Source organism: Physella acuta, unplaced genomic scaffold (genome assembly GCF_028476545.2).
Source record: "Physella acuta isolate Inbredline_101_S28 unplaced genomic scaffold, ASM2847654v3 ptg000161l, whole genome shotgun sequence".
Classification (NCBI taxonomy): domain Eukaryota; kingdom Metazoa; phylum Mollusca; class Gastropoda; family Physidae; genus Physella; species Physella acuta.
The window spans coordinates 858,620-883,053 of NW_026731680.1; the positions used below are offsets into that span (position 1 = coordinate 858,620).

The 24,434-nt window shown below is 38.0% G+C and overlaps 1 protein-coding gene across 1 annotated transcript in view; it reads left to right on the forward strand.

Moving 5' to 3' along the window:
- The window catches only part of LOC131935834 (plastin-1), a 26,899-nt gene continuing 2,465 nt past the window's right edge, over positions 1-24,434 (forward strand). The window contains exons 1-12 of the mRNA XM_059292526.1: positions 1-410; positions 14,573-14,728; positions 15,052-15,221; positions 16,192-16,287; positions 17,956-18,163; positions 19,222-19,407; positions 20,609-20,683; positions 21,086-21,296; positions 21,562-21,738; positions 22,304-22,405; positions 22,780-22,892; positions 23,374-23,511. Coding sequence (XP_059148509.1) covers positions 342-410; positions 14,573-14,728; positions 15,052-15,221; positions 16,192-16,287; positions 17,956-18,163; positions 19,222-19,407; positions 20,609-20,683; positions 21,086-21,296; positions 21,562-21,738; positions 22,304-22,405; positions 22,780-22,892; positions 23,374-23,511 — 1,701 coding nt within the window. The 5' untranslated portion in view covers positions 1-341. The remainder of the gene's footprint in view (positions 411-14,572; positions 14,729-15,051; positions 15,222-16,191; positions 16,288-17,955; positions 18,164-19,221; positions 19,408-20,608; positions 20,684-21,085; positions 21,297-21,561; positions 21,739-22,303; positions 22,406-22,779; positions 22,893-23,373; positions 23,512-24,434) is intronic.

Consider the following 24,434-nt stretch of genomic DNA (forward strand, 5'->3'; position numbering starts at 1 on the left):
GGGATGGTTCTTTGATTTTTGTGAGAGAAGTAACCAAGCTTTCCACTGTAGTTGACGCCTTAATTATTTTCAAAATAGTGGTGCTACTTAAACATCCATATCATAGTCTTTAGTCAACGAGTGTATAGCGTATTTGAAAGTAATATTTATACAGGTTTAATGATTTTAGCATCCGGCTAGAGCGGGGTACTGTTTATAAAAGTTAGCCTATTTCGTAAATAATATTCCATATTTGGAATACGTAGACTGTCAACCAATCAAAACGTATCACAGACCGGTCTCAGGGCAGTAAAAAAAGAATTAGTCACGTGACCAAATAACACTCCCTTCACTGTGACAAAATGGCGAACCGAAACACAGTGCACCTCTCTGACGAACAAATTAAAGATCTTCGAGAACAATTTCAAACGGTAAGTTGGTTTATAATTTGGTGTATTATTTTTATGCGATTGTGAAAAACACAGATCTGGGCTTTATTATTGTTAAGACAATACTTTCTTGTTATCTAGATCTATCTCTAGACCTAGAATCGAGATTTAGAACGTGTGTTATTTTATTTAGTTTTTTAGGCCAATGTTGTATACTTACTTGTTCGACTTGGTTTTTTTCCCAGTGGCGTCACCCCTCTATCTGATCTTTATCATTCAGTGTATCGGAATATTTGTTTACACGCCTTGCCACTAATAGGTCTAGAAATCTATGTTTAGATCTAGATCTATTAATTAGGGGCCTACCTATTCGCCCTAAATTAAAATTTGAAGAGAATTTGAAGACAAAAATCACAATGATTTGATTTGAATGATGAATAGGCCCTAGGCCCTAGGCTCTAGACTAGGTCTAGATCTAGGCCTAATTGAATATGATTATGAAGAGACTGTCACAGCTAGTCACAGTAGTAAATACTAAATAGTCTAGATTCTAGTAACTGTGAGTCTCTGTGTTCTAGCTAGATATTCATTATTCTTGACTAGATCTAAATCTAGACTTTTACTTTTACAATTACAATTGAAATGATAGGCCTAGGCCTACTTAAAATGTTAAAAGTAGGTAGATCTAGATCTAGCCAGTATCGTCTTTTGACTCTAACTCTAATCTAAACTTGTAAAGTCTAATAATACTCTAATGCTAATCTAGTGCTAGTCTAAACGTTCAACTTAGAGTTAAGCTAAATTTAATTTTAGATTATTGCTTTAGACACTAAACATCTATACTAGGCCTATAGCACCTGTTTACTAGTTAGGCCTAATTAGTCTATTTTAAAAGCTAACTGTAAAAATGTAAAGGTAGGGCCTATATTAGGACTAAAATAAAATAGGCTCTTATTTCAATCTATTATTGTTATTCTATAGGCATGAGCTGGGTCATGTGTTTTTATTTTAATTTTATGAGGCTTACTTCTGTTTACTTTACATTTAACTACAAATATTATGGCCTAGGTAATTTATACTGATCTACATGGGTAGCTAGAAACACTAAGTATGAGTGCATTAATGATTAGTTAGCCTAACTGTATTATTTTATCTACTAGGCTATACTTTGTCAATAGTTCTCAATCTCTTTGTTTTTGAGTATAGACATAGGCCCCTATTTTTGTCATGTGTCTGAAGTGTGATACTGTAACAGACAACTTCAACAAGTTGGCTTTTAGTTATACCCTGTGTGATATTCTAGTGTGGTAGTGTAACATATCTATAATATACATTTATAATTTATCTTCTTGGTATATGTAGAATTTAACTTACAAGTATGCTGTGTTAAGAATTTTTTTAGTTAGTAGGCCTATAGAGATTCACACGTTTTATACATATGTATACACATAGGCCCATAGCCACTCATTCTAATTTTAAACCATATGTGTGCATCATGAGCTTTTTTTTTTGTGACTGATGGTGGTAGTTAATTGCATACACAAGCATATGTGATAAATCTATGAAACTTATCATCTATCACTGTAATGCAATACACACACATGTGTTAACAGGTGCTGGCTATTTCCTCAGATAAGATGCTAAATATAGAACTGATATTTGTTCTGGCTTTATATGTGCTGGTATATTGTCAAATTTAATTAAAAAAACATTTCCTGTGTAACCTGGGTGGTGGGGCACATCTTTTAAAGGTCAGGTTATGATAACAATGATATTGAGTATTTTGCATTGCTTGCATCCCTATCATGTGCTGTTTGAATGATTCACTATGAGACATGTTTTATTGATTTCTCTGTGTTGTGCAGCCTTGTGTGGGCTATGATAGGCAGTTATATCAGAATTTTTTTCCCTCCAGATGCTCGTGTTAGCCATATGTTTGCCCACATGAATATATCTGTTTCTACATGTAAATCAGCTAAGCTTTAAGAAATTTTATATAAAGAAAGTTATTTTCAATATTACTGTTTTTTTTTGTTAAACTTGTTTTTCTTTTAGACAAGATGTTTTATTGTATGGTTGTTGTCTATTCACTTTTTGTGTGTAAGAAATCTAGTAGGCTAATTTTAGAATAAGTGATCCGCAGGTTAATCAATGCAGTCAGGTAATTACCAGAGTGTTGTAAGACAATGGTGGACCAGTGTGTTAAGTTCATTACTGGCTTATCTGATATGGGGAGAATTTCCTATTAGTGCTCTTTCAACTGGTTACAATTGTATTCATATAACTCTGAGACCATAGTGTAGGGCAAATTTGTTACAATTGTTTTGGTATAAGTCTTATACCATAGTTTAGGTCAAATTTGTTACCATTGTATTGGTACAAGTCAAGTCATCAATGAATGCTAGTAATACTGGTGTGTTTACACAGAAAGCTGCTTCTTTAGACATTAATCTTTTATCAATACATTTTCTGCTTTGTTAGGGTTGTGAACAGAATCCTGTTTGTTTAGAGGAGTAGATTGTACTGTTGATCTCAAGTATTTGAAGTGTGTCCTTGATGTATTGTTTGTTTTCGTTGGATTCATTGTCAGTTATGTTGTAATGGTAGTTTGGAGTGTGCAATTTTTTGCTGTATTTCGGTAATTAAACGTGTCTTAGGTTGTTGTTTAGATTTATTTGTGAACGTCTTTTCATTGCAACTGTATGTATTCTTTCCTTGGGAATTCTAATCAGCAATTTTCATCCCTAGTTTTTCAAGTTGGTTTTTTAATAGACCGTTGGTACGGCTGTACTGAGTTGTAAGGTCACTCCAGACTCCATCCATATCACGGGGGTTCTGGGCTAAGATCATGGTTTTGTTGGGGGGAGGGGTTGTGGTTGAGTAAGGGGGTGGGTATATTTAAAAAGCATCCTGTTGTTGTACTTTCGATACCTTAAATGTCAATATCATAAAATAATAATAAAACTTGTGGTTGGACATGGGTAACAATACAGTTCGATTTCAAGCTTGTGTTCAACCTCGCTCACCCATCTGTCTATAGCCAGCCGGACAACACACGGTCGTGTATCATAGTGCTTATGGCGATATGTCCTCTAACTACACGTATTATTTCAAGCTTGTCGGTCCAACCCTACTCACGCTGTGTAACATAGTGCTTATGGCGATATGTCCTCTGACTACACGTGTTGTTTCAAGCTTGTCGGTCCAACCCTACTCACGCTGTACAGCCGGACAACACACGTCCGTGTAACACCACACTCCCACTACCAACGGCCCGCCGCCCTCACACCACCAGCTGTGTCAAGGCCTACTGTATGTTGTCCCCCGGTACCCTGTGGCTCGCTGCCCGGTATTTGTCTTTGCAGGAATGTTGCGATCAAATATGCCCGGACCATAGTTCGCCCCCCCCCCCCCGGCAGGCTCAAGGCTTGACCGTTGGCTACTGGTTATCTTGGTAGTTTATATAAAGTAAACACATACTCGCCGTGTGTGTTGTCTGTGTAGACCTGGACTAATCCCTAACCTCGTTGTTGGTTAAGCAGGTTAGCGGCGTTAAATCTCTTGTATGGTTCTGTCCCAGGTTTTAAGATAGGTAAAGGCTACGACACAGACGAATTTTTTTTCTTCTCTTTTCTTTAGATAGTAGCTTGAATTCGATACCAATTTTTAGCAACGATTAAAAAATGGACTGTTTTTGTTTTGAAACTATTTCCATTGCACGTATCAAGTTTTTTGTTAACACATTGTGAAAGGTTCTGTAATATCAACTGGAGAAACCCGGTTTATGGGCGGGGAAGGGATCAGGTTGTGTTGGGCTTGCTGAAAGCTGTACGATGTCAACATGCAAACATTTGCTGAATATCGTTTGTTTGTTCTTGTGTAGGGGCAATGTTTAAAGTAGATCATAATACATTGGGCCTCATCTCGCTTTAATATGCTTTGTGAATACTCGAATGATGATGTGATGTGTGTGGTTGTACATGATGTGTAGGTATACATCAGACGCACCATTATTACTGATATATTCAGAACTGTTTTTGTTGTTATAGACCTTTATATAAAGCGGGCAGCAGTGACGCTTGTTTAATTCGTACTATGATTATTAGACCCTTGATTGTTTGGATAAGGTTTGAAATGTATTGATATTTAAACGACCTTTCGATGTCTAGCCACTTCTGTTTTTCCTATTACAGAATAGTTTTCTAAGGTCACATTTGATTTCATTAGAGGTGTTGAGTATGTCTGGTTCAATAACACTATCGCGTTTATTTGATTGAAGTAGTCGATATCGTTGGTTACCACGATATTTAACCTGACGTGGTCTAGTGGTCATATTCCCCCCTCCCCTTCATCAAACGGACACCGTATCGTTTCTTCGTCATGTAATATGACACAACTCCCCACCGGTCCACTGGCCATATCTCTCCTCCCCCCCCCCCCCCAGTTCAGTGTTCATATCCGTCCACTGGCCATATCTCTCTCCCCACCGGTCCAGTGACCATATCTCTCGCCCCCCTAGTCCAGTGTTCATATCCGTCCACTGGCCATATCTCTCTCCCCACCGGTCCACTGGCCATATCTCTCCTCCCCCCCCCCCCAGTCCAGTGTTCATATCCGTCCACTGGCCATATCTCTCTCCCCACCGGTCCAGTGACCATATCTCTCCTCCCCCCCCCCCAGTCCAGTGTTCATATCCGTCCACTGGCCATATCTCTCTCCCCACCGGTCCACTGGCCATATCTCTCCTCCCCCCCCCCAGTCCAGTGTTCATATCCGTCCACTGGCCACATCTTCCCCCCCACCCGGGCCAGTGGCCATATCTCCCCACCCACGGTCATCTAACGTGTCGACCCGACCTGCAGGTGTGTTCGATGTTCCACGTGAGAAAGTTCCGCTGCCCTCATTACGGCTACGGTCGGTTACATTTTCTAAAGCACTCGTTGATCCGGTCCAGTGGTTTGAAGGCCCGTACCTGTAGCGCGCTAGCCTAGCTCTGGGGTTTTACTTTTTAGGCACAGTTGACAGCTCATTTGAAGCAGGCGATTCTACGTAGACTCGTCTGGCCCCTTCTTTCTAATCTACTTCCGGTTTGGTGTCGGGCTTGTACTAGTCGTATTATACAGGTGACAATTCGCTACACAGACATTTCGCCGTTAGTAGTGTTAGCATTGATTAAACACGTTTCGCTGATACCGCTATAGATAGTGGGGTTTTATGTTGGTACTTTTTAATACAACGGTATTCGTGGCTCTACACACATCTGAAATTTAGCCTTGTCCTTAACAATTACTTTAACGGCAATAGCACCAAGTGAAAAATTTTGTTGTTGTAATGCTGTATTGTCATTTCAGCCGTTCGACGAAAACCTGTTTTCTATAGATCCTTCTTAGAATTAAGGAATCAAATCATACTGGGGAATACTCGGTAGTTTGGCAATTATTTCATAATCGCTGATCTTGTGTAATCCTTGTCATAATCTGGAATATCCATTGGGCGTTGTATGAAGTAGCCTATTTTTTGTTGAATGAAAATGTTGGATTGTACGGAGCTGCAAGGAGTCACCAGCATTGTGGCGTTCCTGTGTCCGACGTGATGTATTGACACAGCTTTTTCGCATAGCCAAGCCAACACACAGGTCACCGGCCAAGTCCTGCCCTCGACCAGAACCTCGGTACTTAACGGCTTTCATTGAGCCGTGTGTTCCCTTGGCGTGGCATACACATGTCTCTCCCCTTACCTTCGCGTACCAATGGATTGAATACACCAACACGGGTACTTTTGAAACTGCTGGTGGTGTATAGATAATGGGACACCATCAGCGTAGCTCCCAACCGTATTTTATGCACCGTGGCCTGACCAATGAAGCGATCCCGGAAGTTGTTCAGTTGTAACTTTCGTTATCTTGTTAGTTCTATATCATACTGCGCGATGGAGCAGAAATAGATGCCCATTATCTGACTTAAGCCTAATGGTTATTTATAAATCAGGGGTCTCCAAACTTTTCAGTCCGAGGGCCGCATTAACTATCAAATTTCAGTTCGAGGGCCAGTTTCTTCAAGGCATGTCTTTGATTTTTCTGGGCAAAGTTCCTCAGCCATCACCAACAAACGATTTTTCCTTGGACAAAAAGATCTCAGCGGGCCGTAGTTTGGAGACCCCTGTTATAAATGAATAGGCCAGCACAGAGTATAGTCAATGTAGATATTCATTGGTCCCTACCTTTAATTTGTTGTTATTTTATTGATAGAAAGTACATAATTCCGTAGTTGTGAATACATGCCTACATCCTGATTTAGTTTATTGGCGTCAGTTATAGACTTACATTGCTTTATTGTTGAAGCCACAACATGAATATGTAATCAGATACTTTGACTTGGCATTACCGGTAACGAAACCAGACAAAAGCCACAAAAGAGCTGTTGTCTTGGTCTTCAAGAAAGTACCCATGTTGTGTGTTTGGAGTTTGTGTTTTGTTGAAGTTATGTTACTAGACATATTAGGAATGCTTGTTTTAGCCCCCCCCCCCCCCCCAGCATTGTTTATACAACATTAGAGGCTGTGTTGATGTACACTACGTCACGTGGTACGCTGATTGTTTACATGACCTCTGACATGACGTGTGCCATTGTTGTTGTTGTGAGTCAGGCGGAAGTCGTCAACAGGTGCTGCGTCACGTGATGTTGAGCTGTAGCTGGTTTCAATGTTGCTGCTGTTATTTGTGTTGGGATTTGTCAGCATCATCGGCTACTTGATCTTCATTCAGATGTACCGATTTGTTTTAATCTGATTTGTCAAGTACTGCACTATTTAATCTCTTGAGTTGTCAAGTGCTTATGCAAACTGCTAATGCTATCTTTTGTATTTTGATGCATTAATCTTAATGTTATCATTTATCTGCACGGCATGTTATTAAAATAATACATCATTTATTGTCCAAAACCATCTCCTCGGTCCAGTTTCCGTTAAAATACACAGTGTTATGCCTGTTGTTGTTTCGTTTTTCAATGATTGAAGTTCCCCCATCCACCATTGTGTACGTACCTAACTAGTTGTGATGTTGCAGACGCTAATCGTGTGGGTAATTTCTATTTGTGATTGGAATTAGCCACCTGGCGTGACTAGGGATTATCACGTGACCTGGGACCTATCACGCGTCTGAGTAAAATTGTCTCCCGTCCCACCTTGAGCTAACTCTTCAACCACCAACCTTTTCTATTTGCTTATCTAGATATTTCTCACGCCCCAATCAATCTTCGTCGTCCGAATGCTTTCATTAATTTATTTACTTGACACGTTGGGCTGGATCAGACGCGGGGGTTGTCATCGCCTCACCCCCTGCCCGATTTATGTTTGGGGTTGATCTTCCATGAGCCGCTATCAGCCGTGTCACGTGTTCTTGCATGTTTCGTTTCATCCGACGGCTACATTAACGCAACTATTATTATGTTTCGGGTTACTCGTCTTGTTATTTTCGTATCAAGAAAGGGATTAGGCCAAATAGCTTTGCCAACGAACACAATTTGTTTCTACTTTTAAAAATCTAACGCTAAAAATAAAATCCAACCTCCTTTGTCTCTCTTTGAAACAATCTCCTTCATGAATCCCCCATGTGGTATCCACTGTACCACGTCTGCCTAGATGTAATTTTAACTGTGAAGATTTGCTCTATCCATATCACGTGGCTGTAATTCTCGTATAGCCGATACATCCCCCCCCCACTTCAATGCGCGTTTCGTTAAGAAAGTTAAGTTTAGGTTAATCTCTTACAGTCTAATAGTCGTAGTCGTGTAAGCTAGACTAGTTCTGTGAAGTCGTATTTTGTTCACAGTTGCGTTAAAAGTTGTGATCAGTGTTTCTTCCAGGCATCTCTTTGAAAATATCAAGTGCCGCCCCCCCCCCCCGGAGAAAAAAAAATCTAGAAGAAACACTGGTTGTGATACATGTGAAAGATATATAACCCTATGATTTTAGTTTGGCACCCCATTGAAAGCATCTCTAGTTAAAACACTCTTGTATCCCATTGTTGTTGCCATTCACGCCTTTGACTAAGACAAGTGGGCCGGCGCTGTAGCTTTATAGTGCACCAGACATACATAAAGTTGATGACAGCTCCTTATTGTTATAGACGTAGTTGGTGGTTATTTTAGGCTTTCTTTTAACATGGAAAAACACTTGTTGTTTCTGTCATGTGTTCTTAAATGTAGTACTTTTTTTTGGGGGGGGGGGGGGACAAACAATTAGTTGACTAACACCACAGGGGTCACCAATGCAGGGGGGTTTCCCAAGGGACAGAAACTCTATATATTCCTCTTTTAGTGTCAGTCAGGAATGACAAGGTTTATGGTTACTGTTGAGGAAAGGTTTAGAGCTTGTTATATTTAGGAGGAGTGGAGTCTACTTGGTTTAGTGTGAATGTGTAAGTTAGCTTTAAAGTGATTGGTCAGCGTTACATATCGATGTATCGAGTGTACAGATTCGTTGTAAAAATATATATCGTTGGTCATTTCCAGTAGTCTGTAGTTAAACTGAGAGTAAGTCAGACACCTCTATATATCTGTTGTTTATCGAGGTCTGCTGTCACAGTGCGAGTCTAACAGTGCGATAATGCGAGCCTCTACGTGTCTCTACCAGTGCTATTCTCTACTAGTGCGATAATGCCAGCCTCTACCAGTGCGTGCCCCTACCAGTGCGTGCCCCTACTAGTGCCAGTCCCTACCAGTACTTGCCCCTACTAGTGCGTGCCCCTACTAGTGCGTGCCCCTAATAGTGCGTGCCCCTACTAGTGCGTGCCCCTGCCAGTGCGTGTCCCTACTAGTGCGTGCCCCTAATAGTGCGTGTCCCTACTAGTGCGTGCCCCTAATAGTGCGTGCCCCTACCAGTGCGTGCCCCTACCAGTGCGTGCCCTTACTAGTGTGAGACTCTACTAGTTGGTGCCCCTACTGTCAAAGTATACCCGTACAACACACCAGTCTATAGATACATCATGTTTTACTACCTGTAGATTTACGATCTTTATCTGACTGGGAAGCCCCTGTGAAAGCCGGGGACTGTCTGACTACATCAGGTGAATACGGTAGGTTTGTCAACACGCCTCGCTTTGATACAGGGCGTGGTGTTTGTGGGGGTGCTGGTGTACATTGGGAGTGGCGTGGTAGATATGACGTATGGGGGTGGTTGCGTAACGGGGAGTCGAATGGGGAGGGGGGGGTGATAATATGACGTCATTTTGTAATGCGATACTTCCCTCCCCGCTACTCCCATTAAACGAATACGACATACGCCGTGTAATAATTATCGATCAATTAAACCTCATTGGGTTTTACGTGCGCTAGTTTCGATATGAGGGCTTCAGTACTTTATTGGTATCGATTAGCTGAATGTTGAATCGATTCTATTTATTTTATAAGAAGTGTGTTAAGGGGGAAAGGGGGGGGGGGATCTATACATGGCGTGATTTTTGTCCCTTCGAGCATACGCGCTAACACTTTTACCAGCCATTAATGTAGTCGCTTATCAATGTAACGTGCACGTTATAAAGCCGTAAAAACACATTGTCTGTATCGTAGTGTTTTATTTGCTGACCTGTTCGTTACGATGAATTCCTACCGTTGCGTTCACTTGCGCCTGAGTAGTGTCAGCGGCTGTTAAACGGAGCGAGGTTTTAATGAATTATCTATACAATCAATGCTAATACTTGTCGTTGGGCGTGCATTGATTGGAATGTGTGATAGATGGACGGGCTATCTTCCTCCCCCCCCCCCCAACACACACACACAACGTCACCTGCGAACACATATATGCATAGGGTTTAAACAAAAGAAAACAAGACTTTGGTCAAAAATAAAACCAAGTCCAAAAACAACATTGGCCGAAAATGAAAGCCGTCAAAAAAATTTGGCCAAAAATGAAAGCCGTCAAAAAAAAAATTTGGCCGAAAATGAAAGCCGTCAAAAAAAAATTTGGCCGAAAATGAAAGCCGTCCAAAAAAAAATTTGGCCGAAAATGAAATCCGTCTGGCACGCGACGGACTAATGTGCTGCACACACAAGCTGGTTAACACGCCGGCTTACAGAAATGTGTCAGGTGAAGGATGTCAACCCCTGGATGTTTGGCCAACATTCCGGCCTTAGTCACGGTGGCCTTGAACCCTGACCCGCGTACCACGACGCGACTAGATACGCCGGTATGGTCTGGGCCCTCTAATCCCGGTAAACAAACATTTGTTGACCAAAACGCGCGGCCATTAATTAATATAACTGTTACTCATGAAGTTAGCACGCAGTGGCGAAAAGAACTTTGGGCTTGTCGATTAGCCGTGTACTGAATCGCTCGGTCATTACCGAAATGTTACTCATGAATTTAACACGCAGTTTAGGCTCGTGTTTTAGCCATACCTGCTCGCTGTGCAATTCATATAGATCTTGCTTTGAGTGAATGTATGTTCTTCTATTTTAACGATCTAGACCGTAGCTTTCCTACCTTAATCCTGGGAGTTAGGATTAGGGGTTGTGTTTGAAGGGGGTGGTACCGTAAGTTATACAAAGAAGAGATGACTATTGACATGCAGGCCTACATCTACCAATCGTGTCACACCACCACAACATAGGAAACGCTAATATAATATCCCACCCCTTTCATCTCTCTGTTGTAAATATTTTAATGTAGTTTAGATTGACCTAAAGCTTTGATTAGCTTATCAGCCTTGCTGTGTTGATTGTGGTATTTCAGTAGTGAACCTTCACACACTTGTAAATAGACCTAGATCTACTACTGTTTTCATTGTTTGTCCTGGTACCTAACCTTTGAGAAACATGCACAAAAAAAATGTGGGCCGTTTCTGATTTCTCTCCCCTTGACTAGATGAAAAAAGCCAGGGTTTTTCTATGGGTAATAAATCAAACACCAAGTACCAATTAAATACTTGATACTATTGACATTGTTTCAAATCTATGTCCAAATCATGTTTTTGATTTGCTGGAACTGGTGTGCTCTATATTAATAGTCTCCCTTGCTCTGATATTATTTTAAACCAACAGACTGTTACTTTTTCATTAAGTATGCAGCAGGAAGTTTAATCCATTGATTCAATGGCAGATTTGATTCACAACTTGATTTCCCTAAGTAGCCAAAGTATTTGAATTGATGCAGTGTAGGAACATAAACATTGAATGATCTTCCTTCTTCTCTCCCCCCCACTCCTGCCCCACTTTAAATTCAATTAAAAAAAAAGTGTTAGCTTAAGAATCATGAAAGGCTGGAATTGGCTTCCTGTGAAAAAATAAACATTGCTAAAAAAAACTTCCTTAAACTTCATGCATGTTTTCCTTTTTACCCAGGTTTTTTTTTAATCCTTAGTTTTACCAGTTTTCTTTCAACTATCCCCCCTCACCTCCCCTCCTCTCCAATTAAAACTTACATTCTTTCCTCCATGCTAATAAGCAGTAGGGGAGATGACTCAAAAGCAGGGGCTGTGGAGTTTAAAAAAAAAAAAAAATCTCCCCATTGACTCATGCCCATGTGTTTCTTATAGGCACTGGAAATACCCTCAGCTCACTTTCTTTTTATAGTTTTTTTTTTTTATGGTAAGCTTACAACTGTGAACAAATGTTAGGTTAAAAAACAAGAACTTACTAGGGGTTGATTACTCACATAGAGTGACTGTTATCTCAGCCCTGGGGTTTGGTGTGCCTTATCTGTGAGTCATGGGGCCAGAAGCTGTGCACATGTGGTGTCAACTACCACTGGGAACTTTTGTTTGGGGTTTACTGGGGTGGACTCTTTCCTGATGGTATTAGTTGTCTCCCTGTTAGTAGAGTTATTGTTGTTCTCTGGCTAATGCAGTGGTCTCTCTGCTAGTAGAGTTATTGTTGTTCTCTGGCTAATGCAGTGGTCTCTCTGCTAGTAGAGTTATTGTTGTTCTCTGGCTAATGCAGTGGTCTCCCTGCTAGTAGAGTTATTGTTCTCTGGCTAATGCAGTGGTCTCCCTGCTAATGCAGTGGTCTCCCTGTTAGTAGAGTTATTGTTCTCTGGCTAATGCAGTTGTCTCCCTGTTAGTAGAGTTATTGTTCTCTGGCTAATGCAGTTGTCTCCCTGTTAGTAGAGTTATTGTTCTCTGGCTAATGCAGTTGTCTCCCTGCTAGTAGAGTTATTGTTCTCTGGCTAATGCAGTTGTCTCCCTGCTAGTAGAGTTATTGTTCTCTGGCTAATGCAGTTGTCTCCCTGTTAGTAGAGTTATTGTTGTTCTCTGGCTAATGCAGTTGTCTCCCTGTTAGTAGAGTTATTGTTCTCTGGCTAATGCAGTTGTCTCCCTGTTAGTAGAGTTATTGTTGTTCTCTGGCTAATGCAGTGGTCTCTCTGCTAGTAGAGTTATTGTTGTTCTCTGGCTAATGCAGTGGTCTCTCTGCTAGTAGAGTTATTGTTGTTCTCTGGCTAATGCAGTGGTCTCTCTGCTAGTAGAGTTATTGTTGTTCTCTGGCTAATGCAGTGGTCTCTCTGCTAGTAGAGTTATTGTTGTTCTCTGGCTAATGCAGTGGTCTCTCTGCTAGTAGAGTTATTGTTGTTCTCTGGCTAATGCAGTGGTCTCTCTGCTAGTAGAGTTATTGTTGTTCTCTGGCTAATGCAGTGGTCTCCCTGCTAATGCAGTGGTCTCCCTGTTAGTAGAGTTATTGTTGTTCTCTGGTTAATGCAACTACTGTGCATGATTTTTTTAAAATTGTCAGAGAAAAAAAGTTTTTTGGTTTATTAAGCAAGTTGTTAAAGGATAGTTTTTTAAAGGCTTCAATGTCTAGTTTTAAAAGAAAGCCAGGAAGCCAATATCTCTCTGTTGACTGAATTGAAAGTGAAAGTCATCAGTGAATGTTTCAATGTTTTTCTGTCTGGTAGAGAAGGAAGATAACTCTGTCTCACTATCATTGGTATGGTGAAAATCACAAGCTATGATAACATACTTCATAGATCAGATCAGTGGTTTCCCATTTTTTTGGTCAATCCTCCTACCTATTTAAAAAATTTAAAATTCATTTAAACATTTACATGTATTGCGACTGTATAGATGAACTAGAGGTGCATTGTTCTAGTTGTTTGCGAAGACCTGTCTTGTGTCTCTCTGTTATACTCATTTTACCTAACCAAATGTAAATAAAGCTCCACATTTTGAGATAATCTAACTGCATTTTTTAAAGCCTGTCATAAAAATCTACAAAGTGCCACACAGTATAATAATAGCTGGGATATGTTTCTGCTGTTTAAAAAAGTGCTGATGTTGACATGTTAGATCTTATCTTCTGACACTTTTTCTGTCTGTGTTATTACATGCACTTGTCTCTGGGTTTTTTTATATGAGAAATGTTGTTATCAGGGCTTAACCTTTTTTCTTATGGTAACTTTGGTCTTATGGTGAGAGAGGTGCTTGCGATATGATGTATTATGATTTCTTTTTGTAAGGGGTGGTTGGTGGGTCTATATATTATACAGTTTTGTTGTGAGAGAGGTGCTTGCTATATATGATTTCTTATGGTGTAGGGGATTTATATATAGTGTATAATTGGGTGGGTGGTATGTTATGCTGTATACTTTTTTCTTATTGTGAGAGAGGAGGGGGGGGGTGTCTGGTATTCTGTATAGTCCATCCACTTAACTTGCACAGGAAGTTTATTTTACATTTTTTTAGTAAGTGGCAGTATATGTGGAGTATTTTGAATAGTAAATAAACATTAGTGAGTCGACCAGACTCATAGCTAATGTAAAAACAACACACAGCCAATACAATTAACACCATTGTCATGTCTACTGTACTGGGCTAATTGTGGGGATTTCTTTCTACTAGACCTGTGGCTAATTTTAGCTTTAACACATTTTTTTTCTATCAGTCTGGCCAACACTTTTTTATGTCTTATTTTTATGGTCCTATATCCAATGCTTAATCATCTTTAGAATTTTAATTCAAAATTATCTTACATTAATCAATATTTTTATTAGGAGTGTCTTACTTTGTCCAATATATTCATTATGAGTCTTACTTTGTTCAGTATATTCATTATGATAGTCATAATTTGTCATATTTCCTTATAATTTTCAGGGTAAAGTTTTCATTCATGTTTGTCATACTTTGACAAATGTTATTACAAAGGTTTAATGTAAGTCTTCCTTTGTTGATTAGTTTGTTACAAAGTCCTGTATATCCTCATTCTTTTTTCTTCCCACAGCTTGACGAAGATGGCAATGGAAAAATTTCCCTGGCAGAGCTGGGCTATGCCCTGGAGACAGTGGGCATCAAGGTGCCAGGATACGAGCTGCGACAGATCATGGCCAGCTTTGATACCTCAGGGGATGGGTTCATTGACATGGAAGAGTTCAAGAGTGTAAGTCCCATGCTAGTTTTTTTTATATTGCCCCACATTACTTTTGTAAGGATACTTTAGGTTTGCTGCAAGTATAATCTAGTGGAATCAGCATTATCACTCACTCGTTTTCAATGAAATTTGATTATTATTTTATTAATTTAATACATTTAGCAAATAATTTCTAACACTGTTTTAACTTTTAATAAGATTTAAATTGTAAGTTTATATATAAAAAAACTAAATGGTAACTTAATTATTTCTTGATTAACATTGGTGCAATTAGCTGCGTGCACCATGTTGTTTATGTTATGTTTACAAGTTTTACTCTAAACATCATTCAGCTGTACACATCAGAAAAGTCCAAACGTGACATTGGTGTGACCTTCAAGAAGGTGGTCCAGGCAAGAAAAGATGTGAACACACTTGGAGGAACCAGCCAGGCCTCTGTTGAAGGAACTACCCACACGGTCAGGAAAGCTGAGACAGCTGCCTTCTCACAGTGGATCAACAGGTCAGTCTTCTAACATGTCTGACACATGTGCTGGATCTTGGTCATCTGTCACATGTGCTGGATGTTGGTCATCTGACACATCTGCATGATCTTGGTTTTCTAACAATGTGCTGGATCTAATACAGTTAATCTGATAGAATTTACAAGACAAAGTAAAAAAAAACAAACAACTCCCTCAGAGCTGAATAAAGGGGTTGGCGTGGTCGAGTCGGTTACGCTCATGGTTGCTAAACCGATAAGTCTCGAGTTCGAACCCTAGGGTAGATGAGGCTCGTTTGCTAAGGACAGCCATTCTTCTAGGAGAGACAACTCCAAAATCAAATAACTGCTGCCTTGTAGATTGTTCTTGGTTGGACAAAGGCTATGGAAGCAAATCCAAAAAGAAAAGCAGGCTGAAATTGGAGTCAATGGTCTCAATGGCGCATAACCAGTTGACACGTAGCGCTTAATTGTGTTGGAGGCGTGGTCGAGTCGGCAAAAGCTCATGGTTGATAAATTCGAAAAAGTCTCGAGTTCAAACTCTCTGGTAGATAAGTCCTAAAAATGAAGAACGAAGAAGAAGAAGAGCTGAATGTTCATGGGATAGATGAAGCTTTTTCACTAGTGTCTGCACTTTGACAAATGTAGGGGTTGTGTAGCCAGTCCTCTTTCAGAGCCTGTTTGATTCTATGATCTACATCCTAAGGATTTATAAACTAACGTAAACATACAGCACTCTTCGTGCATTGTGGTCGGTCAGATGAATAAAGCTCACCTGGTGCTACTTAATGTGTGATCCTCCCATAACATTTTCCTATGCCATTCCTTTTCAACTTGCATCAGCTATTCTTTAAGTTTAATGAGCTTAAAAGACCTATAAGATATGATCTGTAGTTTTTGGGGGTTTAAAATTGTGCACTCTATTGTATGACGTCATTGACTATATCATAGTGATAATATTGTTAAAAAGATCATTAATTTTTTTTTCCAGTAATTTGAAAGATGATCCAGATTGTGCCCCTTTGTTGCCTGTAGATAGTGAAAATAATGAATTGTTTGAAAAATGCAAAACTGGAATTATTTTATGGTAAGTTTGTTTCTCTGTGTATATTAAAGACAGTAATTTTTAAGTGTTGAAAACCAAGCTTATTTCTATTATGTTTTCCATGTTTTTTTTTTCTACTTAGAGTAAATATCTAGCTTGTGCATTAGACAATCACTGAATCAAGTCATCCCACTTGTACTAGCCCTTGGCGATCTATCAGAAAGTTAATGAAAGTTTCTCTAAAGAGTACAACTCCTTATTTGAACATGTTAGCACAACACTATGACAGTTTTTATTTCCCTTTAGCAACTTCATGTCGAATGGTCAAACAAAACATTGTTGTATAATTTTTATATATTTTCTATTACAAAATTGTTTATTACGTTAGTGGTTAGCCAAATTTGTGTTGTAAATATTGCTGTTAACAATGTTTTAACGCTCTGGGATAAGATTAGGGTTAGCTATCAGGGTTGATGAACCATGTAGGCCCCACATAATAAATGAGAATTACGTTTATTGACAAAGTGAAATTTTGTATAAACTTTTGTATAAACTTACTAAAGAGTAAAACTTATTTTAGGTTAACTTATTAGCAAATCAGCCCCCCTCTACCAAAGTAAAAACATGTCTTTCAGTAATCAAGTCAACTCCCTCCACCATTGTGTAAACTTTTGTTTATTTCAGTAAACTTATTAACAAGTCAACTCCCTCTGCCATTGTGTAAACTTTTGTCTATTTCAGTAAACTTATTAACAAGTCAACTCCCTCCACCATTGTGTAAACTTTTGTTTATTTCAGTAAACTTATTAACAAGTCAACTCCCTCCACCATTGTGTAAACTTTTGTTTATTTCAGTAAACTTATTAACAAGTCAACTCCCTCCACCATTGTGTAAACTTTTGTTTATTTCAGTAAACTTATTAACAAGTCAACTCCCTCTGCCATTGTGTAAACTTTTGTCTATTTCAGTAAACTTATCAACAAGTCAACTCCCTCCACCATTGTGTAAACTTTTGTTTATTTCAGTAAACTTATTAACAAGTCAACTCCCTCCACCATTGTGTAAACTTTTGTTTATTTCAGTAAACTTATCAACAAGTCAACTCCCTCCACCATTGTGTAAACTTTTGTTTATTTCAGTAAACTTATTAACAAGTCAACTCCCTCCACCATTGTGTAAACTTTTGTTTATTTCAGTAAACTTATTAACAAGTCAACTCCCTCCACCATTGTGTAAACTTTTGTTTATTTCAGTAAACTTATTAACAAGTCAACTCCCTCCACCATTGTGTAAACTTTTGTTTATTTCAGTAAACTTATTAACAAGTCAACTCCCTCCACCATTGTGTAAACTTTTGTTTATTTCAGTAAACTTATTAACAAATCAACTCCCTCCACCATTGTGTAAACTTTTGTTTATTTCAGTAAACTTATTAACAAGTCAGCCCCCTCCACCATTGTGTAAACTTTTGTTTATTTCAGTAAACTTATTAACAAGTCAACTCCCTCCACCATTGTGTAAACTTTTGTTTATTTCAGTAAACTTATTAACAAGTCAACTCCCTCCACCATTGTGTAAACTTTTGTTTATTTCAGTAAACTTATTAACAAGTCAACTCCCTCCACCATTGTGTAAACTTTTGTTTATTTCAGTAAACTTATTAACAAGTCAACTCCCTCCACCATTGTGTAAACTTTTGTTTATTTCAGTAAACTTATTAACAAGTCAGCCCCCTCCACCATTGACGAGAGGACAATCAACAAAACAAACTTGTCAGTATACAGGCGCCATGAGAACCTTACACTAGCTATAAACTCTGCCCAGGCTATTGGTTGTTCTACAGTCAACATTGGGCCTGATGATCTGGATACTGGCAAACCTCATTTGGTTCTTGGTTTGTTGTGGCAGATCATTAGGGTAAGGAACACGTTTGATTATTTGGGTAGGGTACAGGTTTAATTATTTGGTTAAGGTACAGGTTGAATTTATTGGGTAGGGAACAGGTTTAATTATTTGGGTAGGGAGCAGGTTTGATTATTTGGGTAGGGTACAGGTTTAATTATTTGGTTAAGGTACAGGTTTAATTATTTGGGTAGGGAACAGGTTTTATTATTTGGTTAAGGTACAGGTTTAATTATTTGGGTAGGGAACAGGTTTAATTATTTGGGTAGGGAGCAGGTTTAATTATTGGGTAAGGAAGAGGTTTAATTATTTGGGTTAAGGAAAAGATTAAATGATCATAAGTAAAATGTTTATTTATCAGGGTAAGGAAAAGGTCACATTATCATGATTAGAAACTTTAAATTTGCCGGTTGTTTAGTAACCATAAATTATCAGGGTAAGAAAAAAGCCGGTGGGAAATAAATCTTTATTTAAAACATCCCATACTAATTGCTTAGGAAAAAAAATGCTGAATTGACTTTTTGAAACAAGAATACTTTTATATTGTTTTGTAATGTACTGTATGTGATTCACACAAGTATTTAGTTATATATCTTAAACAATAACATAATATTAAAACAAAGGGCAGGGTTTTGAACCCAGTAGTTATAGTTTATGGTTGTTTTATGCCCTCTACCAGTTGACCATCTCTCCTCTCTTTTGTTCCTGAAACCTGTTCAACTCCAAATGACAATATGTGGATAGACTTGTGAAATATATTTCAGATATTTTATTTGACAGATTGGGTTGTGAATGAGATATTTTGACAGATTGGGTTGTGATGAGACATGATTGTGATTGAGTTATTTAATTTGACAGATTGGGTTGTGATTGTGATATTTAATTTGACAGATTGGATTGTGATTGAGACATGATTGTGATATTTAATTTGACAGATTGGGTTGTGATTGAGACATGATTGTGATTGAGATATTTAATTTGACAGATTGGATTGTGATTGAGACATGATTGTGATATTTAATTTGACAGATTGGGTTGTGATTGAGACATGATTGTGATATTTTCTTTGACAGATTGGGTTACTCAGTGACATCAACCTGGCCCACCACCCAGGCCTTATCCACCTCCTGGAGGAGGGTGAGACGCTGGAGGACCTGCAGAAGCTGACCCCTGAACAAATCCTGCTGCGATGGGTCAACTACCACCTGCGCAACGCTGGCACCAACACTCGCATCAAGAACTTCTCTGAAGACATTAAAGTAAGCTTTTCCTGTGGGAGACATTTTTCACATAACTATGTTCATCATTTCTTCTCTTTTACTTATACTTAAAAGTCTAAATGATTTCACAATTTTATAATAATAGAATATGTTGTTAATGTCAAATTAAAATTATGAATAAATAATGAAGCAATGTATGCTATCGCCAATGATATTCTTGATGGTGATCGACTGGATCATGCTGAGGGACACAAAAAACGACACAGGAATCCAGTGGAGTTTCACAAAAAGGTTGGAGGATCTTGATTTTGCCGATGACATCTGCCTACTATCTCATAGGCATCAACACACGCAAGCCAAACTAAATCGGCTGTCTGAAGAAGCCTCCAAAATTGGACTAAAAATCAATAAAAACAAAACAGAGGTCATCAGAATCAGTAACAGCCAAGACCTGCCCATACAGCTAAATGGAGAAGATTTACGTGAAACAAACACATTCACATATCTGGGAAGGGTGATCAACAAGGACGGGGGAGCAGACGAGGACATAAAATGCCGTATCAACAAGGCTAGATGTGCCTTCAACTCACTGCGCCCGATGTGGAGGTGCACGGCCCTGTCATTCTGGAGCAAAATTGGAATTTTCAACACAAATGTTAAGGCAGTGCTACTCTATGGCTCGGAGACCTGGAGGGTTACAAAGACAAATACTGATAGGCTACAGGCGTTCGTAAACAAATGCTTACTACATATACTCAAAATAAGATGGCCAGACAAAATATCAAACAAAGACCTGTGGCAAATTTTAAAACAACAGCCAATAGAGAATGATATTAAGGCCCGAAAATGGGGATGGATCGGACACACGTTAAAAAAAGAAAAAGAAAACATCGCAAAACATGCATTGGACTGGAATCCCCAGGGGAAAAGGAGGGTGGGCTTGCCAAGGAAAACATGGAAGAGAACGGTTGAGGAGGAGGCGAAAACAGCTGGGCTCTCATGGGCACAGATTAGAGGAGCAGCCCAAAACCGAGTCTGCTGGATATGTGTGGTTGCAGCCCTTTGCTCCCCAGGGGCCAAAAAGGAGTGATGATGATGATGATGAATGAAGCAATGATGATATCTAGAAAGCACACAATTTTGATGGTTTGGTTGCCAAGTTAACACAGATCACTAAAGCCTAAGCAATAATACTTAAAACAAAATGTTGAGATTTAATGTGTACATTTTCTATCAACAGGACTCTGAAGCTTACACATACCTACTACATCAGATAGCACCAAGAGAAAATGGAGTTGATCTCTCACCATTAGGAGTAAGTTATTTTTTTTTATCAGAATTTAAAATTGTATAAAATCTGGGTAGCTTAAAGAGTTGTGGGGAGGGAGGAGGAGGAGAATGTCTAGATAATTAATGGAGAATGTACTGTACTGGGAATAAATGTTAAAAGTTTCCATGTTTTATTTATAAATACATTTTCAAAGACTTGCAACCTACTGAATTTTTTACATCTAGAATCTACTAATAAAATAAATGAAGTTTTATATAAAATTATTTTCATTTATTTTTACCTCTTGAAACTATGAATTTTTTTGTATCAAGAAGCAATGAATTTTTGTATTATGAAGCCATGAGTTTTTATAACAAGGAAGTAGATACTTTTTCCATTAAAATACAATTCGCTTAAAGTGATTCTTACGTCTTTAATCCCACCCAGATAAGTGACAGATACCAGAGGGCCGAGGCTATGCTGAGAGAAGCCAACAAGATTGGATGCCGGTCATTCGTTGGACCCAATGACGTCATCGAGGGAAATGCCAAACTTAATTTAGCCTTTGTGGCCAATCTTTTCAACAACTTCCCAGCTTTGGAAGGGGTGGATGAGAACATTGAACTCAATATCCACGAGGAGACGAGAGAAGAAAAAAGTTAGTTACTTGTTTAATTTTTATACACATTACATTCTAGTTTTTTTTATCAAGAATTTTTTATCTGAAATGTCTAAAAAAATTAGCATTACCAAAAACATATTCAGGGAAATATGAAGGAAAAATATTTTGAGTCTTTTAAAAATTAAGTTTTTCAGTTTTGTACCTAAATCTTTCTCTTAACCTTGCAACTTACTCTAACTGGATAGTCTTTTAAAATTAAAATTTTCATGTTTGTATCTAAATCTTTCTCTCAACCTTTCAGCTTACCGTAACTGGATGAACAGCATGGGTGTGTCCCCATATGTGCACTACATCTATAATGATTTGATTGACGGGCTGATAATCTTCCAGCTGTATGATGTGTGTAAGCCAGGAGTGGTAGACTGGAACAAGGTCCACAGGAAGTTCAACAAGCTCAAGGCCAACTTTGAGAAAATTGGTCAGTTTTTCTTTGGCATTTTCAATCAAAAAGCTTTGTTAAGAAATTGTTTTCTTTATTAATTTAAAATTTTTAAACAAAATATTTGTCATAAATTCTGGGTTGTTACTGTAATGCAGTATGGGACGTAGTGGTCTAGCGGTAGAGAGCTGGACTGCTAACCCGTAAGTCTCGAGTTCGAATCAGAATTCATGTCAGTAGACCGTCCCTGAGTCCACCCAACTCTGATGGGTACCTAATTCGCCTTAGGGAAAGTAAAGACAGCTGGACATAGTGCTGACCACACTATCTCTTCATATGCCGAGGTCTCAGAAACAAGTGAGCTCTACTTCACTTGCCTCATTGACCGTCAGGTTTGAAAAGGGAAACTTCACTTTAATGCTGAGATAATAAGAAACATTTTTTTGATTTATAAATAATTTCATAATTTCATGATGATAATTAAACTGATTATAAAACAAATAAGTATAGTGAAAAGACCTGGAAGATTTGGTTTCTGATGATGTTGTTTTTCTTTAAATTTGAAACAACCACATTTCAAGTTTTTTTATTTTCTTCCATCCAGAAAATTGCAATTATGCGTGCGAGTTAGGCCACAAGTTGGACTTCTCTCTTGTTGGTGTGGGTGGTAAGGACATTCATGATGGCAATCAGACTTTGACATTAGGTATGTATTCTGGGCTACGGTTTTATCTTACATAAAGGTTTATACATGACATAAAATTCGCTGTTCTGAAGAAATAAATATCGTCTTTGATGATTGGAATTTTTATAGAGATGGTTGTTTGGTTTTCCAAGAGCAGAAAGATAGATATAAAACACACAAATGGCACAAATTTGAAGTGAATTGTTGAAGAAATAAATTTTGAAAGCATAGAAATAAGCCTCAGCATAGCACAGTCTTTTATAAAGATTATAATTGCATTAAACAGTATGTTAATTGTTAGGACTATTCAAAAATTATTTTTCAAATTTAAATCTAGTAGAATCGCATAACAAAAATGTTTTTCCTAAAATAATTTAGTTTTGTTTTTCTTTCAGCTTTGATTTGGCAGTTGATGAGGGCCTACACAATTTCTGTTCTCAGTGGTCTTTCAGCAGACACCAATAACAAGAATGCTGAGAAGTTGATCTTAGAGTGGGCAAACACCAGGGTAGGTGTATGTTCTTAGAGTGGGCAAAATACCAGGATAGGTGTATGTTCTTAAAGTGGGCAAAATACCAGAGTAGGTGTGTTTTTAAAGTGGGCAAAATACCAGGATAGGTGTATGTTTTTAAAGTGGGCAAAATACCAGGATAGGTGTATGTTTTTAAAGTGGGCATATCCCAGGTTAGGTGTATGTTCTTAAAGTGAGCAAAATACCAGTGTAGGTGTATGTTCTTAAAGTGGGCAAAATACCAGGGTAGGTGTATGTTTTCAAAGTGGGTTAATATCAGGAAAGGTGTAGATATATTCTAAAAGTGGGCAAATACCAGGTTAGATGTTCTTAAGGTGGGCAAATACTAAAGTAGGGGTATGTTCTTAGAGCTAGCATCTGTTGTGGTACACCCCAGCTTTTAAATAATAAAAGATGTGCATAGATTTAAAAAAAAAATCCTCCTATATTGTACTGAATGCACCAATGTTTTTTCCAGCTGGACAAGAGTGCCAAGTTCTCTAGTTTTGGAGACCAGAACTTGTCAGACAGCATCATCCTCATCAAGTTGATTGAGAAGATCAAGCCCTCAGCTGTTGACTGGAAGTGTGTGCTGCAGGATGCCCCAACATTTGAGGTATCTTATTCATTATTTTTTTTTTTTTTGTGAAGTATTTTTTTAAAAATATTCTCACATTTTGAGTTAGTTCATTTGAGTTAGTTTTTACTTTGACATTTTTTCTCTCAATTTATCAGTCAAACTGCCTCAACTTTAGGAAAAATACTTTTCTGTGATCACTTTAAATTAATAGATTGTTCATCCATGTTATAAAATTGTTTAAACTTAATAAGAAGTTTTTTAGGTAATTTATAAAAGTCTGCATTAAAACTATTTTAATGACTAGTTGAACAATTAAAATTTAACATTTGAATACATTAAAATATCAACGTGTAACTCCCAGGACTCTTTATATATTCATTATCCCAATCCTTAGGGAAGGGGCGCTACTCTTTAAAATACTGCTTTAATATGGACAACATATTTAATAAAATATAAGAGATCTTTATTTCATATAGTTACGCAAAAAAAAAAATTGATTCACAATTATACAGATGGCAAACAGATTTCCTAATGACTAACTAAACAGAACACTATTACTAATATTTGAGATTTTTTTATAAAAAAAATATAAATATTATTACTATTTATATCTATTTGAATTTTACACCTTGCTATTATTTTTTTTATATTAAATGAACTAAAAAATGATGCAGATACTGCAAGAATGATAAAATGTTTTTAAAAATCTCATGTATGTACAATTTTGCTTGCTAAAAGTATGTTTAAAAGTTAGTTTTCCATTTGTTTTGGCTTCGGAATTTTAAAATAAATAGTTCTTAAAATGAACAAAATAGCGATGCTGGCGAAATCAGACATGGGACAGTAGAGACAGTGTTTAGCTACTTTGGGAGTTGAGTGTTTTAAAAAATTTAAATAATTTGAATGACAGAACCTAGCAGTTGGTATTTTTATTTACATTTCTCTCTATTTTATTTTTT